We start from the raw sequence: 16,195 nt of genomic DNA on the forward strand, positions 1-16,195 counted from the left end.
ACCTAAACAGCTCTGCATCATGGCAGCAACCATTCCTAGATTTTTGCAGACCTAGTTTAACAGGAGAAGTTGAATTTAAACAATAACCAAAGTTTCATGCAATTTTCACAGTTACTCTAACTCCTGAAGGCTACAGGAGAGAAACTACAGTATGTGAAAAAGTTCTGACCTTCCTACACTGAATTCAACTACTTGGAGAAAAACTCCTCAGTCTCCATTGTGGCTCTATTTTTACGGCACGTTGCAGTTGGAGCTGCCAAAGTATTTGGGATGTCATCTTAAGGAATCTGATCAGGCAGGTAGGGACTATCTCAGAGTGCATTTGTAATGGAGCATTTATATTACTAACAGAAGTAATGAGACATTGCTTTATTCCTGCTCAAGTGAACTGATGCAAGTGGCCAAGGCAACCTGACAGGCTGAAACACTCAGCCAGGACCACCCAGACAGCAGGAGCAAGAGAAAAAGCTCCTTAGCCTCAGCTCACATTCCCAGGCCCCCAAGATTCAGCACAACTCCACTGCTCCCCCGGGGCCCAGCTGGTAACAGCACATCTTCCTGTTCCTAATACAGCTTCCTTCTGCCTTGGGGAGGTGAAAGAAGGGCAGTGGGAGACAACCAGCATCTGGCAAGCTTGGTTACGTGCCCTCCTGGCTACCAAGACCTTGGCCACCCTTAAATCTGTCTGATAGAGCTTGCTGCCTGAGGGCTGAGCATTTCTCTCAGCCTTGGGGCACACACGAGGAGCTCTCGAGCCACCACAGACCAATCAGCTAGTTCTGAGCATAATTATGAAACAGATACCTACCTTTTTAAAGCACATACAAAGGCTTTGTACACAGTTAAGTGACCTTTGGATCACATTTGGCATTCCCATATTTAGCAGTAGGAAAAGTAATAAGGATGAAGATGCCTAGAGCTGAACTAAGATCACAGAACAACCCAGCGACCTAACAAATTAGAACACAGCATGAAAGTGGTGTGAAAACTACAAAGCCAGAAAGAAAAGACTTCTGGAAGTCATGCTAAAATGCCTGAGGGGAAAAGAGTGTGTAAAGGGATGGAGGGAAAGACTGTCGGAGGCCAAGATTTTAAAAGTACAAAAATAGCCTTAAAAACCAAAAACCTCCGTGTAAAATGCTGGAGAAATGAGCACACAGAAAGATGGGGAAATAGAACTGAAAAGCAAACAAATGCTTCATGGGGCAATGAAAGAGGTAATAATTGTGGGGATGGCAAGAAATAAGCAACTTATCAATAGCAAACAGGACCCTCCATCAAGAAAACCAATGTCACTGTGAGATATGACTTTGCTTCATGTTATCCTGAGAAACAAACTCTAGAACAAAATATTCAAATGGAAAACCAAGCCAAAACCAAACCACATCCTATCCCAGATGCTGGCTTTTATTCTGCTTTGGTTTTCTGCTGCTCCGAACAGGAATGAGTAAGTACTTCTCTGAGCCAAAGAGATTCCCAGCACTGCTGGCTAGAGCTCTATAGAGCTCCTGCAAGTACATACTGGAAGGCCACCCAGAAACATTCCCAAAGGATTGGTTAAAGTTTTGAAGACTACTCTAGCATGTCAGAACCCAGAAAGTAGTTCAACTTTGGAGTAGCCAAATCTGACATAAGATCAAGCTGTGCTTTCTCACATGTACAGTTCTCATGCTTCAGTTTTTTCCTGTCCAAAGTTAAGTAGATACTCATAGGGACACAAACCACTTGTGAAATGCCTCACCTCTGCTTTTTTTCTGGGGGGGGGGAATATGCTAGTAGGAAATTTATTCTTCCTGAATACAGTCAGTACAACATGGACAACAGAACTGACAACAAAACAACTTTCAGGAACATTAATCCCTGATTGTATCTCCTGAACTACTCAAAGTTCTTATTAAGCTATATGAATGTTGCTGTTCAGTCCTGCTGACATGAGAGAAAATTATGCTACAACATGAAAAAACTGCATACAGAGCCTTTTTCCACTCATACAGCTCTGACTGGGGGTGATGGTGTGTGTGTACACGTGTGTCTGTCAGAAACCAAGACAGAGATTCACAGAACATGGGAAGGATGACCAGACTTCACACTGTAAGCTGTAAAGGCTTCATATGCTGGTTAATTCACTATGCCCCCTATGTGGTGCATTTGGGGATTTTTCCCCCCCTCTTTCCCCTTAAGGAAAAAAAACAAAGAGGCTTCTGTTGTAGACCGCAAAGTCCCCATGATCTCATGCCACAGAGCTCTATGAAATATTCTGACACAAGCACCCAAATGGAAATTATTAGCTTTCCTATCATTGTGTAATTTTCACATAGTAACAGAATTTTCCTTTTTAGAGGGTTTATAGTTGTATTTCCTACCACCAGTTTTTCCAAGCAACACATGCTGTGTTTACTTGGTGTGGGTTTTTTAATTGTTTCAAAATTAGAACACTAATCATAGCAAATTATTATTATGACTTCATAATCAAACTAGGGGCTAGTCCTATAAAGATACAACACCAGAAGCTACTAGTTTTCCTAAGTTTTTTTCACACTAACAAATGTTACAGCAAATAGCAGTTCAGATGCCTGGTGACCAGATTAGTTTTTAATAAAGCAGTACACACCAGAAACATCTAATAAAGGCATACATTTATGTGGTTGTTAACACATGTTCATGACATAAGGAGGCCAGTCTAATCTCTAAGATTTTTATTTCTAATGGACAATTGGAAATTACCTCCTCTAGGCTCCTTAGTAAAACCAAACAGATAATTACACAGCCAGTGTGTTAGGGGAACCCTTATGCAAAAACACCCAAATATTACTTTTATGGTAGTATTTAAGACCTTATCTTTTCTTAAGCCTGAAGCACATCTAGCACATTCTAATAAATAATCGTATGTTAGGTTTTTAGGAATGTGTCCATCCCATAAATTTTTACAAACTGAAATTAGCAAAAAAAATCTCAGTAATAAACCTTTGCATAATGTTACAGAAATCTAAAAGGGTTTTTCAGTGCATGATACAAAACCAAGAGCATGGTATATGAAGTTCAGAAGTGCTGTTTTCTTTTCATAAGCTAGAAAACTTAAGAAGTGAACACGTTTTCTCTTCTGAGGTTTCTGGTTAACTGTAAACCATCTTGCAACCTCAAGTAAATGCATCCACATAAAGTGAGAGTACCAGAAAAGAGGTAGCCAACACACTGTGACATTAAAAAAAACTTCATTTCTCATTAGCATTTTCACATGCATATTACGACTGAGCATAACTTTTTGTTATGCAGAGCAGATGTCCTAACACCAACAGTGCAATGCCAGATGCAATTAAACTTTAGGGCTCACCTTTGAAAACTTCTCAATCTGGCATCCTGCCTCCATCATGAAAGTTGTTGTCATGTTGTATCCAGTTTGCTTTCCATGTCCATTTGGCCACCAAGCCTCCACTGCAGCACTCTTGAACACACAAGGGAGAAAGCCTGAGCAATAGGTATAACAAGAGGTATCAAATGCACCTGGGCTCAGGTATCTTTGAGTGAATTACCACAAGCCTAACGAGGTTTTGTGCTTCAGCTGAGACATGCTAACACTCTCTCCAGCTGCAGCTCTGAGGTAGAAATCATTTAAAGAGAGAAGTGTGATTGTGTGATTTCTTCTGCTCAAGTCCAGGCTATCACTTCATTTTGTGTTCACAACAGGCCATGAGCACACCTGGACATGCAGGCACACATCCAGCACTCCTCAGCTGAGGTACACTGACACACTATTCCTCCAAACCCCAAATATCTGTGTCAGCAGCAGCCATTGTTCACTGAGCTCTGTATCATACACCTCCTCTCATTGATCCTTTTACCTATCCCATGCAATATTCAATATACAGCAGTAACACTTTTCAACTGTGATTTTGGTATTATATGACCATAATGACTGCTTCACTTATGTCAAGCTTTTAAGTCAAATTCTTTCATTAATTTGGTAATTTTCTGATTTGTCTCTATATGTTTCCTAATCACATCATTAGTACTCCATAATTTTTACAAACATGAAATATAATCTCTAAGATGACAGAATATTTATCTTCACTCTAGCAGCCTTCTTCTGCTGCTCATTCCTGTTGTCAGCATTTGCCAGTTAAGTACATAACACAAAAATTGTGGAAAGAAAGCAATAATGCATGCAACCAAACAATGGAGGGATCAGCACTGAATTTAGTCATGAAAGGAGTATCTCAATCTTTTCAAATAAATTGAGGCCAGAAAACAGCCCAACAATATGTTTTGCTGCGGCTATACTTGGACACAACCACGAATATATCATGAATATATCTTTCAGCTTCTCTGATAGAGAATTCTCACAGCCGCTGGTGAGGAAGTTCTGATCTCTGTGCTGCATGGATACAAACCGAAGCACAGGCTCAGAGAGAGCCTCGACAACAAGGGAGCGTTCGCAGCTGCCTGGAACGACTGGATGTCTCATTGGCCACTGATGATGTCACCCCTCTGCTCGCCACTAGCTGATAAGCAAAATGCTGTCGCGTTGGCAGCACAGCACTCTGCGTGGCAACCGCAGGAAGGCTGATACACATCTCTGCGATATGCACCACTCGAACACCTACTGACTCCACAACGTAATCTGCAATAAGCTCTTCAGTAAAAATACATTTCTGGTGAGGTCTCAGTATCTAACACGCACCACACAAGTCTGTGTACAGAGTAAGTGCTCTGTTAGCCTCACCAATACATTTCAGGGCTTCTCATAAAATCAGCTGATGTGAATTCATGCAGCAAAGCCTTTTGTGCACAAAGAATAATGAAACACTGCTGCCTCTGCTCTGAAGGAAGTGCTTCCTTCCAGACTTGCAGTTGCACTATACTAACAAATTTCTTCTGAGGCTGGGACAACTAAATAGGCAAAAATAATTTTTGAAGTTTCACTTTGCAGTGCCAGTTTAATGTAATCCGTTAAAAAGACTAAGCAGAGACTCATGGTTGCTTTAAATGAAACTGGGTATGAGTAATTGCTCATGTAACTTGCATATCAGATGACAACAGTAAAAAAACTGTATGTTTCTATACTTCTTGTGTCAAAATAAAACAAAGCACATAAGCACACAAGTCACAGAGTGTGCACACTGGAACATAAATACCCTGCTTGCTCTCTCTCCATGCAAACAGCTGACAAGTGAACTCAAGAACACACACAGACAATGCAGTCAAACAGGCAAAACAGATGCAGCATTACACAGCAGTGCAGAAAAACAGCAGAGCCAGTAAAATATAGAAGAGCTTGAGGGCAGACCCTTTAGTGCTACTAACTGCCAGTATGGTCAAAAGCCCCAAATTCCTGCTCACAGCACATCACCCACCCACAAATGTGTGTCCTGCAGCACTGAAGCTCCCGTGGAGAACTTCATCAGGTGTGGCTCCTGCTGCACCTGCCAAGGCTCCCACTCTGCCCACTGGCTGGAGCCTGATTTTTTAATTGAGTTTGCTCCTCATTAGAGCACCTTCTACCAGTCAAAAATTCCTCCTGAGATTTGCCTATCGAAAGGACTATAAGCAAATGTAAGGGGTATTATTCCACAAAAATTTTCTTTTGTTTTTATTTACCTGAAAGTAAATAAATATCTACTAAGAGGCTCGAGGAATGCTTCCTCTCTCTCCTGGGAGAATCCTATGTATTGTAGTATGTTCTGGTCCCAATCAGTCCCAGTAAACAGTAGCATGTGAGATACCTGCTGCCAGTTGAAGTGAAGTGACACAGGGTACCCAAAGGTTATTTACCAAAATAACTCAACAAAGGTCATTCAACAGTGGCCAGTGATTGTGTGACCTTTTTCTAAGGCTTTATCACCTTTTGGCAGTGAGCTACATAGCTTCACAGACATCAGATTTTAGAAAGGAAAAGAACTGCTCTCCTACCCTGTAAGGGATACAGAACTGTTGTTAAAAGTCAGGAAGACACTAAGGAATGGGAAGGAGGCCTAAAACTGGCATGGAGGCAGAAAGTCACGCTGGAAACCAGGGGGAACATTTTGCAGCTGAACTAGCTCTCCACACACACACCTCTTTACCTTGTTGATGTTTACATGCAGCACAATGCTGCCTTCTCCAGGTTGAAGCTTCACACTGAACGATTGCTGCGTTTGTAACTTGGGAATGTTCACAGTCACAAGACCTGCGATTGGCTTGGAGCTGACTACACCAAAAATAGACTCGACTTCAAGACACCACTGCTGAGCACTCTTTACTAAGAGAAGAGGGAGAAAAAAATGGGAATTTAAGAATTATGTTTATATGCCTATTAGTTAACTCTTTCATTAAAGAAAAAATTCAAAAACTAAGATTAAATTTAACAATTTTCAGGCTGTGTCTGAACCAGCTTACATGGTTAATCTGCTTATTTAGTGTATTTGACATCCGAGTCCAATGGAACAGAACAATGCAGTATGATTTTTATTTTTTAACTCTTCTTTTAATTCAAAAGCCATGCAGGCTTTTTTCAGAGCTCTGTACAAAAGTCAGAGACCTTGACTCCAGTCACTTCATTAGGAAGGAATTTTTTCCCACCAATTCCCATAGACATTGTATTTGCTTTTAGTCAGCACTCATATGAACATGGCACTCTTTGGGAAAGATTGTAATCACAAGCCAGTACAATCACTTTTGTCAATGAAACAAAAACAGTATTAACAGAAAACGAGCTGAATTCATCCCAGACTCACAGGACAAAATGAATGGAGTTACACTGGGGATGAATTGGGCCCACTGTGTCTAGACTTGACAGGCTATATCTTTATGTCCGTTCTCCCACCCATGTGTTGTGAAAGAAACAAGTTAATGACTTCCCTGAGATCTCTCTGAAGTTACCACAGAGCATCCTCTCTTTTACAGACCTTACTGAATAAGGAGAGGCAGGGTCAAGGGTACTCAAGATCTATGTGTAAATTTCCCACTAACTTCAACAGTTGAATTGCCTAGCTACTAACACAGCCTGGCTAATCCTATACTTCAAATATTGCAGATTAACATAAAAGCAAAAGCAAACAAAACAGAAAACAAGGAGAACTAGAAATAAGACACATTTTGTATACTCAAATTACTAATAACTTTGCTTTCTCTTTTCATTTATATAGTCTAGCTCTCCTTGCTTCACAAGAGAAAGAGAGCTCACTCCAAAAAACAAAGAATTGCATTCAGCCCTGGTGTGATTTTCACTGTTTTTCACAGAATGAAGAGCAATGATTGAGTTCCCAAGTTTATATTACACCCAGCATTACTCAGTGAAGACCAATTCTCTGAAATATGGAAAAGGTTTAAAAGTACCCACCCCACAAAGGTCAGACATTACAGTGCATTCTTCCTCCCTTACAAAAGCATATAGAAATTCCAACCCACTCCTAACTGCCTGAACTGTGGGGTCTAGACAGAGAAACCAAGAACAATGAATCTTTCACAGACTCAGTGGTCAAAAGGCTATGACACTAAATCTGATGAACAATAAAAGTACATATGCAGCTTAAATTCAGGTTGTTCATTTACTCTTTCTTTTTCAAATGTTATTATGTTTGAATACTAACAAGCTCCTGCTCTGGTTCCAAGCCACTCTCTGCTGAAGGAAAGAGGTTTGCTCTCTTCACTTACCCAGAGAGCAAGACTTTACCTACCAGAAGGGGGAGTTGTGGGAATGTGGGAGGGACCAGAAAAGATTTTTACTGTAACGAAATTTCAGAAAACACACAGTCTGTGCTGGGGCTTTCCATGGAAATTCCAATCACGTCAACTCTATTTAGGACCTGCAGCTATTTCAGGATGCTTTAAAAACAGCCATGGAGTGATGTCTTCCTCTTTTATTCATACACAACAAATCTATTCCCAAGAGCCAAAATTCAGCCCACTGCAGAGGACCCACGTGCTAGCCTATACTCCACTGGGTCAACAGGCAGTGAAAAAAGCATGTGGGTGGTCTCAACCAGGCATATCACCATTTGCAGAAAGTTTCAGGGGAAAATTAACTACTTCTGCACAGCTGCAATGATCTTCAGGACAAAGGAGAGGAAAATCAGAGACCACTGCAAGAGAGGAAACCGGTTTGGTAAGTTAGGTACAAGAATGCAGGAGGTTATCCTCTCCAATTGCAGCTTGAACAATTATCCTTGCCTAGCACAACTTGCTTTTTTCTCTCAGACTTCATGTTGTGTCCTGAAAACTCAGCACTCTTCGAACTCTACTCACTGTGCATTTGTCCTTCCAACACAAAACCAAATTCCCATAGCAGCTCTGCCTTTGTTTGAAATGAAAGTGAGATGAAATAAATGAGACATATTTACAGGGAGTCTTGGTGAAAACACATGCCATTAGAAAGGAATTTTTTCAAAATCAAAGAAGAGGTGCTAATCTCAATTATACTACATTTATTTCTGCAGTTATTCAGGATTTTAAGCAAAAAAATATTCTGAATTCTAACATTTTTAACAGTTATTGTTTGTATTGAAGTACTGTTTCAATACCTAATAAAGGTGTGTTCTGGAAAGAACTACACACAAAGTCATAAAAACCCATAGAACATTTCCTTCCTGACAGTTCATTTGGCTTACCAATAAAATGGTTTGTATTCTAAAGGTGAAACCAATAACAAGACAAAATAAGAGACTTACCAAAGAGAGGAGTTATAGAAAAATAAATCAGGTGATAATGGTTATAGGCCTCAATCCTAACATCTTTCCAGATTCCTTGAGTGGGAAAAGAAGGGCCCCAATCCCAACTAAATGAGCATTGCTCCTGGAAAACAGAATGATTATGTTACACATGCCTGTTGTTCACATAGACATTGATGCCCTGCCAGAAATAGACATTTGCTATCTGGGAATAAAATATTGACATGCACTGAAAGAATTTTTCCAGTTTCCATAAATCCAGAAGATCCTACAGTATTTTTTCTTACTTCATAACCAGAACTTTGCTGCTACTACCTGTATTATACAAAAAATTAAATTTTGTATTAAATGTCCAAGTATGGAGAAATTTTGTATTACCAAAAGAGCAAAACAACACTTAGTGCATGGCTAGAAAAACACCAACAAGACCCCAAACAGTAAAGATCAAAAAAACAATCCAGGAGATTATTCTCAATTCCGTTGTGAATTATCTTTGTTTGTAATGTCAGTATTTAATTGTATATACCTAAAAGACTAACAAAGCAGAAAACTGACAATTAGAAATGTTACAGTATTCTAGAAGAAAAGTATCAAATTAAAAACCATACATGAAATAGTTTATCTCCTATTTTTAGTTTTAACACCACTGAGTAACACAAGGAAAGAAATGGATATGTCTGGAGTATTTGTGTAGTTCAGTCATGTTCACTGTTTCTCCCCTTTTTATAGTTCTCTTATACAAAAACAAAGGGAACAAAAACACGGTTGAGAAGTAGCTTAGTTCTGGTACTAACATCAGAATAACTGTCAGAATTATAAAATGCTGCTCAGGCAGAGAAGTACGTACACTAATTTCCATTTAGCTGTTTTCAAACCTGGTCAGACCTCTACTTAACAAATCCCTTGACAACATCTATTCAGCTGCCCTCCAAGTTTCACACAGCCCCAGCCCCCAAAGCAAATACAATAGATCTCCTAAAGTCTTGTACAGTGACACACAGTTCTAAATTTAGAGACTAATAACTTACAGCCAAGGCATACTAATTTGGGCAAACCACATTGCACAAGCCTGGCCTATCCCTTGCACTGCCAGTCAGCCTCCCTGTCTATCAAACTGCAAAACAGCCTTCCAGGAAGCAAACACTCCACCTGCTTCAAACAGAAAACCAGGGATAACATATTCTTAGAAAACATGTCCAATTGGAAATAATTTTCCCATTATAAAAAATAAACAAATGAATCACTGACAGGTTTCACTAAAAACACTGCAGAGACTGCTATCAAAAACAGTATGTCACTAGAACAATATGCCTGTATCACTGGGGTACATTAGCAGTGACAGGTTTGTGTTCTGCCACAAATTCCTACTCAGATTTAGATAAGTTTACTGCACTTAATACTGCACCTGAAATGTGTAAATAGCTCTCCATTACTTTCAGATGGGAAGCAACCAGCTTATAGCAATGTCCTGGTATGTTTGTTTAGTTTTAGATGTGACATAGCTGCTGTTGTTGACAATACTTGGAAACTGCTCCAGAAATTTCCAGAAACATTTTGAATTCCAAGTACAATCAAAAAATTCATTTGAGGAAAAAGCACTAGGGTACTTTCTAACAAATTTAAAGGTATAGATCAGTGAGGCATAAAATCATTCCAGGTCTCTTTTGCTCTATAAATAAGACTACAGTTGTGTAAGTGCACTATTCCTTCCAAGGCTCTCCTCGCACTGGTTTCGGAGAAACACAGTGGACTCAGAAGAACTATTAAATTTTCTAAAATGTAAAGAAAATTAAAGTAGCAGCAAGCAGAAATAAATACAGCATCTTAATCCTAAAGGATCTTTCCAGGACAACATGGAGTCCATGTTTACATTAATAAATTTTAAAGGAAATTATATCCAAGTTTAAATACCAGATTTACAGAATCCTAGTCATTTTTGAGGAAACTCCAGAAGGACTTTATTAGAGAGTTTGCAAATAATTATCAAGAAAGGTATTTAAGAGAAAACAAATATGCAAAAACACCCAAAAAGAGAAATTAGAAAATAAGATCATCTAGACGTTGCCTCTATCTGCTGCAAAGCTATCAGAAATACATGAGATGCTACTCAAATGATATATTGCCCTGAGTTGTTATAACACAAAGAAGCCATATCTTAAATCAAAGTTTCTAAGTCTCATTCATTTATATTACACTGTTGTTTCCATTGAATATGTACATATAAGTCACACTTGACAACACTAATAAGATGAGAACAGGTTCCCTGTTAGGTAACACTTCTTGGGACATGCCAGAGCTGCCCAGGATAAATAGCACAGCACATAAGCAACAGCAAACACTCAAAAAGCTACTTGGATGAGATTTTTACAGCCTTGGCTATAACACACTGGTATTTGCAACAGTGATTTCTATTGTCAGCATACATTGCTAAACCCACCCAGTGGATCAAAATGGAATGACTACACATTTCCCAATGCTATCCCGCCCTCTTAGCAGCAAGTCTCCTTGCTGACTCTTTGATGAAAACAGCCTTTTAAACATTCTTATCACTTAGATATGAAGCCTGGCCTTCTCACGCCTCCTGTATTGTCAACATACAAAAGCACAGGTTTCTAGGGGGGATGGGAGAAGGAAGCTGCAATGAAAAATATGCCCTGCTTATAAAACAACATTGCAGGTTTCAGAATACAACTGTAAGGACAGCTTGTGGTGCATTCCTCTTTCCCAGCCTGAAGCCAGAGACAGACAATTCTGCCCGTACCTTTCTGATGAAATTAACGTGGCACTCTCCTTTCTGCACAGGTGGAGGGCACGCCGGGGGGATGCTGTGTCCTTTGTGACATCTGCTCTGCTCCGCTGCGTACGAAACAGCTGACAAGAAACGGACCTCAACGCAATTGACCTCCTGGATCACACTGCTAATATCAAAGCTCTAGGACAAAACACAGAACAAAACCATTACAGTGCTGACATTTATCTATGAGATTTATAATCACTATTACATGGGGATTTTAATACCATACATATATTATTCAAAAGCTTTTGAAATACAGTCTCAGCATGCTCTGGTTTTGAAAGAAAAGATGTTTCTGGGCAAACTGCTTTCTTCACATCAAGCTCTCATCGCAAGCTGCAGCACTTTGCTTGCACAGAGAAGTACTTGAAGGACAAGGACAGCAAGAGAATCTTTACCCTCATTCCTCATCCAGAACCCATCTGCATCTTTGGAAAGACACCTTATTCCAACTCAGAGAGCTGCTCCATACAGGAGTGCTTCCAGCTCACACTGTGCTGCCAGCTCAACCACCACAAGGCACTGACCTGCCTAGTCCATGAATGCTGCAAAGCTGTAGCTCATTCCCCAAAATGGAATGAGTTGCATTCTAATCCCCCAAATGCAAGACACACATTCTACATCAGCACCAAAGGAAGCATTTGGGGGCTTCCTCGCCAGGTCACAAAATCCCCTTCAGTGTGGCTGGAGAACAGAAGAAATGTTCCATTTCAGAATTATCCTCTGCTATCACGACAATGTGGTTCCAATGGCTAATACCCATTTATTCCTCAGAGTGCACATTTGTGAAAAGCCAAGTCTTGGCTATTTTTCTTTAATTTGGGAGCAACCCAGCTAGAATCACTTATTCCTGTAGCATACAGCAGGACATCAGAAAGCAAATAGCATTCCCCAGTCCAGAGCCTTCAGAGAGTCCTTCCTGAAGATGTTGTTGCCATGTGGAACAGGTGAACAAGGCACAAGCCTGGGTCACAGTAACCCCGGACTCAATTTAATGCAGTATATGATGGTTTTACAGTGAAGGCCATTCCATGAATTGTTACAATCTGATACAAAATGAAGTTGCAGAAATATGGACAAAATAATACCACTTTTCTGACTTTCAGAGCCTGCTACTGACAAGCCTTTAGATACTCTCCAAACAGTAAATAATTACAATTTCATAAAAACTGTATGAAATTTTTGATTTCACTGATGGTAAAAGTAAGACAAAGAGAAACTAAGTGGTTTGTCCTAGGTTACACAGACCCAGGTGGCAGAATGCCTTATGTCTCAGTCCAGTGCTTCTGCAATAAAACTTGCCAGAATGGTAAATGCTGAGATATGGAGACACCAGATTTCATGTGTAATTCAGTTATTCCACTATCAATCTTCCTTTAACTCTTCAGATTTTTTGATTAAGATAAAAGCAAGAAATGTTCCTTTTGTTATTACCAGAATAATTTTGTATTTTAAAGCTATAAAATTAGTTTGAATGTTTTTGCCACTCTCAAGATCATTCCATACTGAATACTCTCATGCTGACATAAGCAAAGCTCAAAAACCCAAGACAAGGTTACCCAAAGTACCATATTCAAAATAAACCACCCTCTTTAAAAGCCAAAAGCATGAAACATATACACAGGCTTTACAGCACATGCATTTTCATTGCAGTATTTACATGTAAACCATTCTAATACCAATTTGTAAGCAGATTTACAGCTAATAAAACAGATTTAAGATTATGTTTTCTTGAAGCTGGGACAGATCCCAAGAAGCAAGACATATTATATTATTAGCTGAATTGATCCTCTTGCATTGGTCCTCTCATTTAGGACAAGGCACATTCACCTCTAGATATGACCCAGTTGCTAGTGAAAAGGTAAGTACACTTCCCTTCCTCACATTTACCTGATTACACATGCAGTCCTCAAGTCAACAGTTTCTGCATCCAAGCACTTACTTTTATGGGTAGGTGAATGCACTGGAAGTGCTCAGAACAAAAGGGCTTTGAAGAAAGCAGAGAAGCAGAAATAAACAGAAACAAACACATTACTTACGTATCTGGTGAACATGTTGTCTGTTCTCCCGAGAGTGACATTGTTGAGCAGGATCTGTGCTACTGTATCTACTCCCTCAAAAACCAAATTCACTTTCTGCCACTTTCTACAAAAGAAAACATACATGTGAAAAACTGTCAGAGTACCTAGAGTTAAAAACAAACAGGGCACAGACAATGTAAAAATGTGTATCACTATTATACCAGCAGTTGCTTCAGCTACTTTTGACTCAGTGTAGCTACACTGTACCTTTAAATAGTCAAACTAAGATGATAGCTGAAGTAGCTCAAATCAGCATGTTCAAGCACACATCAGGTTCACACACCCACCAGATATTAGATGGGATAGCTTTCAATTAGCCTAAGTACTATCTTTTTTTCAGCTGACAATTCATAAGTAAATTTTAACAATCAATTTAAACAAAAAAAAGAAAAAAGCAACAATTGAAATGTTCTGTAGCAACAGCTTTGCAGCTGCATATGATTGCATAATTTAACAGATACAAAAGTATTAAGCAGATTTTGAGTGGATGGATTAACTTGCAATTCTGCATGAAAGATGGCACAGAACTATTTTAGACATATCTTTACTGCATACCTGATGTCAAAAGGAGTTTTGAACGTCCTGCTGTAAGTCCAGTTATCTAGTGAGATCCATCTGTACATCACATCATTAAATCTGTAGTATGGATCCTAGTAACAGACCAACAAAAAGAAAATTACATTATTTATTTAGTTATAGTGTTACTACATTAAAAGCATCACAATATCCATTAGATGAACACTTATTTCAGTCAGTCTGCAAATGCAAAATCAGGACCTCATTTAGTCCTGATACTCCTTTTCATCCTTAAAATTTACTGTAAAAGCAAAGCTTTAGTAATATTTGACTTTATTTATATAGCTCAAAACCCTGTCTGCTATAATCACTCAAACTACAAGTAGCAGGATTTGTTTTTACAGAAGAAATTACTGGTCTGGAAATTAACCAATAAATCCAGAGAGCCTGTGACTTAATGAGAGGAGAAGAAATATGATCACCCTCATAATTATGGAGAAAGTAAGACTAATAGGATTTTAAAAGGCAGAGAAACAGCATTTTAGGCCTCTAGGGACAGCAGCAAACAAATCTCTAGTTTAAAGTTATTGCAAATAATCCAGTTGTTCCTTGTCAGCTGGACTCGCTGTGGTAAGGATAAATTAAATTCTTGTGTGTAGAGGGGTGGAGAAAGAGAAGAAGGAGAAGCAACACCATTCTGATTTTGGTAAAAATTAGTACTTTTGAGAATAGTATTGCATTTACACCAAAGGTGTCCTTCTCCCTTTAACCACACTACCTAGTAACAACAGAAGCACAGTAGGTCTGAGCTACGTCCTCAGCCTTTCTGGTTTCATGCTGTATTTATTACCTTACAGTGGGTCACCATGTCCCTCACCCAGCTTAAAGGACCTGACACCCCACAGCCTCACACCTCACACAAAGGCAGCAAAAAGGTCCCATCCCTGTCACAGAGCACACAGGCAGTGTCCCATCCCTGTCAGAGAGCACACAGGCAGTGTCCCATCCCTGTCACAGAGCACACAGGCAGTGTCCCATCCCTGTCACACAGCACACAGGCAGTGTCCCATCCCTGTCAGTGCACACAGGCAGCATCCCATCCCTGTCACACAGCACACAGGCAGTGTCCCATCCCTGTCGCAGAGCACACAGGCAGTGTCCCATCCCTGTCACACAGCACACAGGCAGTGTCCCATCCCTGTCAGTGCACACAGGCAGCATCCCATCCCTGTCACAGAGCACACAGGCAGTGTCCCATCCCTGTCACACAGCACACAGACAGTGTCCCATCCCTGTCGCAGAGCACACAGGCAGTGTCCCATCCCTGTCACAGAGCACACAGACAGTGTCCCATCCCTGTCAGAGCACACAGACAGTGTCCCATCCCTGTCACAGAGCACACAGGCAGTGTCCCATCCCTGTCAGAGAGCACACAGGCAGTGTCCCATCCCTGTCACACAGCACACAGGCAGTGTCCCATCCCTGTCACAGAGCACACAGACAGTGTCCCATCCCTGTCAGAGAGCACACAGGCAGTGTCCCATCCCTGTCACACAGCACACAGGCAGTGTCCCATCCCTGTCAGAGCACACAGGCAGTGTCCCATCCCTGTCACACAGCACACAGGCAGTGTCCCATCCCTGTCACACAGCACACAGACAGTGTCCCATCCCTGTCACAGAGCACACAGGCAGTGTCCCATCCCCTGTCACACAGCACACAGGCAGTGTCCCATCCCTGTCACACAGCACACAGGCAGTGTCCCATCCCTGTCACACAGCACACAGGCAGTGTCCCATCCCCTGTCAGAGCACACAGACAGTGTCCCATCCCTGTCAGAGCACACAGGCAGTGTCCCATCCCTGTCAGAGCACACAGGCAGTGTCCCATCCCTGTCACACAGCACACAGGCAGTGTCCCATCCCTGTCACAGAGCACACAGGCAGTGTCCCATCCCCTGTCACACAGCACACAGGCAGTGTCCCATCCCTGTCACAGAGCACACAGGCAGTGTCCCATTCCTGTCACACAGCACACAGGCAGTGTCCCATCCCTGTCACACAGCACACAGGCAGTGTCCCATCCCTGTCACACAGCACACAGGCAGTGTCCCATCCCCTGTCAGAGCACACAGACAGTGTCCCATCCCTGTCAGAGCACAC

At 40.8% G+C, this 16,195-nt stretch overlaps 1 protein-coding gene across 3 annotated transcripts in view; it reads right to left on the minus strand.

Annotated features, from left to right (window-relative positions):
- Window positions 1-16,195, minus strand: part of MANBA (mannosidase beta) — a 53,893-nt gene that overhangs the window by 22,221 nt on the left and 15,477 nt on the right. For all 3 annotated transcript variants that reach the window (XM_058025381.1, XM_058025380.1, XM_058025382.1), the window contains exons 2-7: window positions 14,073-14,167; window positions 13,476-13,581; window positions 11,404-11,574; window positions 8,643-8,766; window positions 6,060-6,235; window positions 3,332-3,442 (exon numbers count right to left, since the gene is read on the minus strand). In XM_058025381.1, the coding sequence (XP_057881364.1) occupies window positions 3,332-3,442; window positions 6,060-6,235; window positions 8,643-8,766; window positions 11,404-11,574; window positions 13,476-13,581; window positions 14,073-14,140 (756 nt within the window). In that variant the 5' untranslated portion in view covers window positions 14,141-14,167. The remainder of the gene's footprint in view (window positions 1-3,331; window positions 3,443-6,059; window positions 6,236-8,642; window positions 8,767-11,403; window positions 11,575-13,475; window positions 13,582-14,072; window positions 14,168-16,195) is intronic.

The sequence above is a fragment of the Melospiza georgiana genome, chromosome 5, assembly GCF_028018845.1.
Source record: "Melospiza georgiana isolate bMelGeo1 chromosome 5, bMelGeo1.pri, whole genome shotgun sequence".
In the NCBI taxonomy this organism is placed as follows: domain Eukaryota; kingdom Metazoa; phylum Chordata; class Aves; order Passeriformes; family Passerellidae; genus Melospiza; species Melospiza georgiana.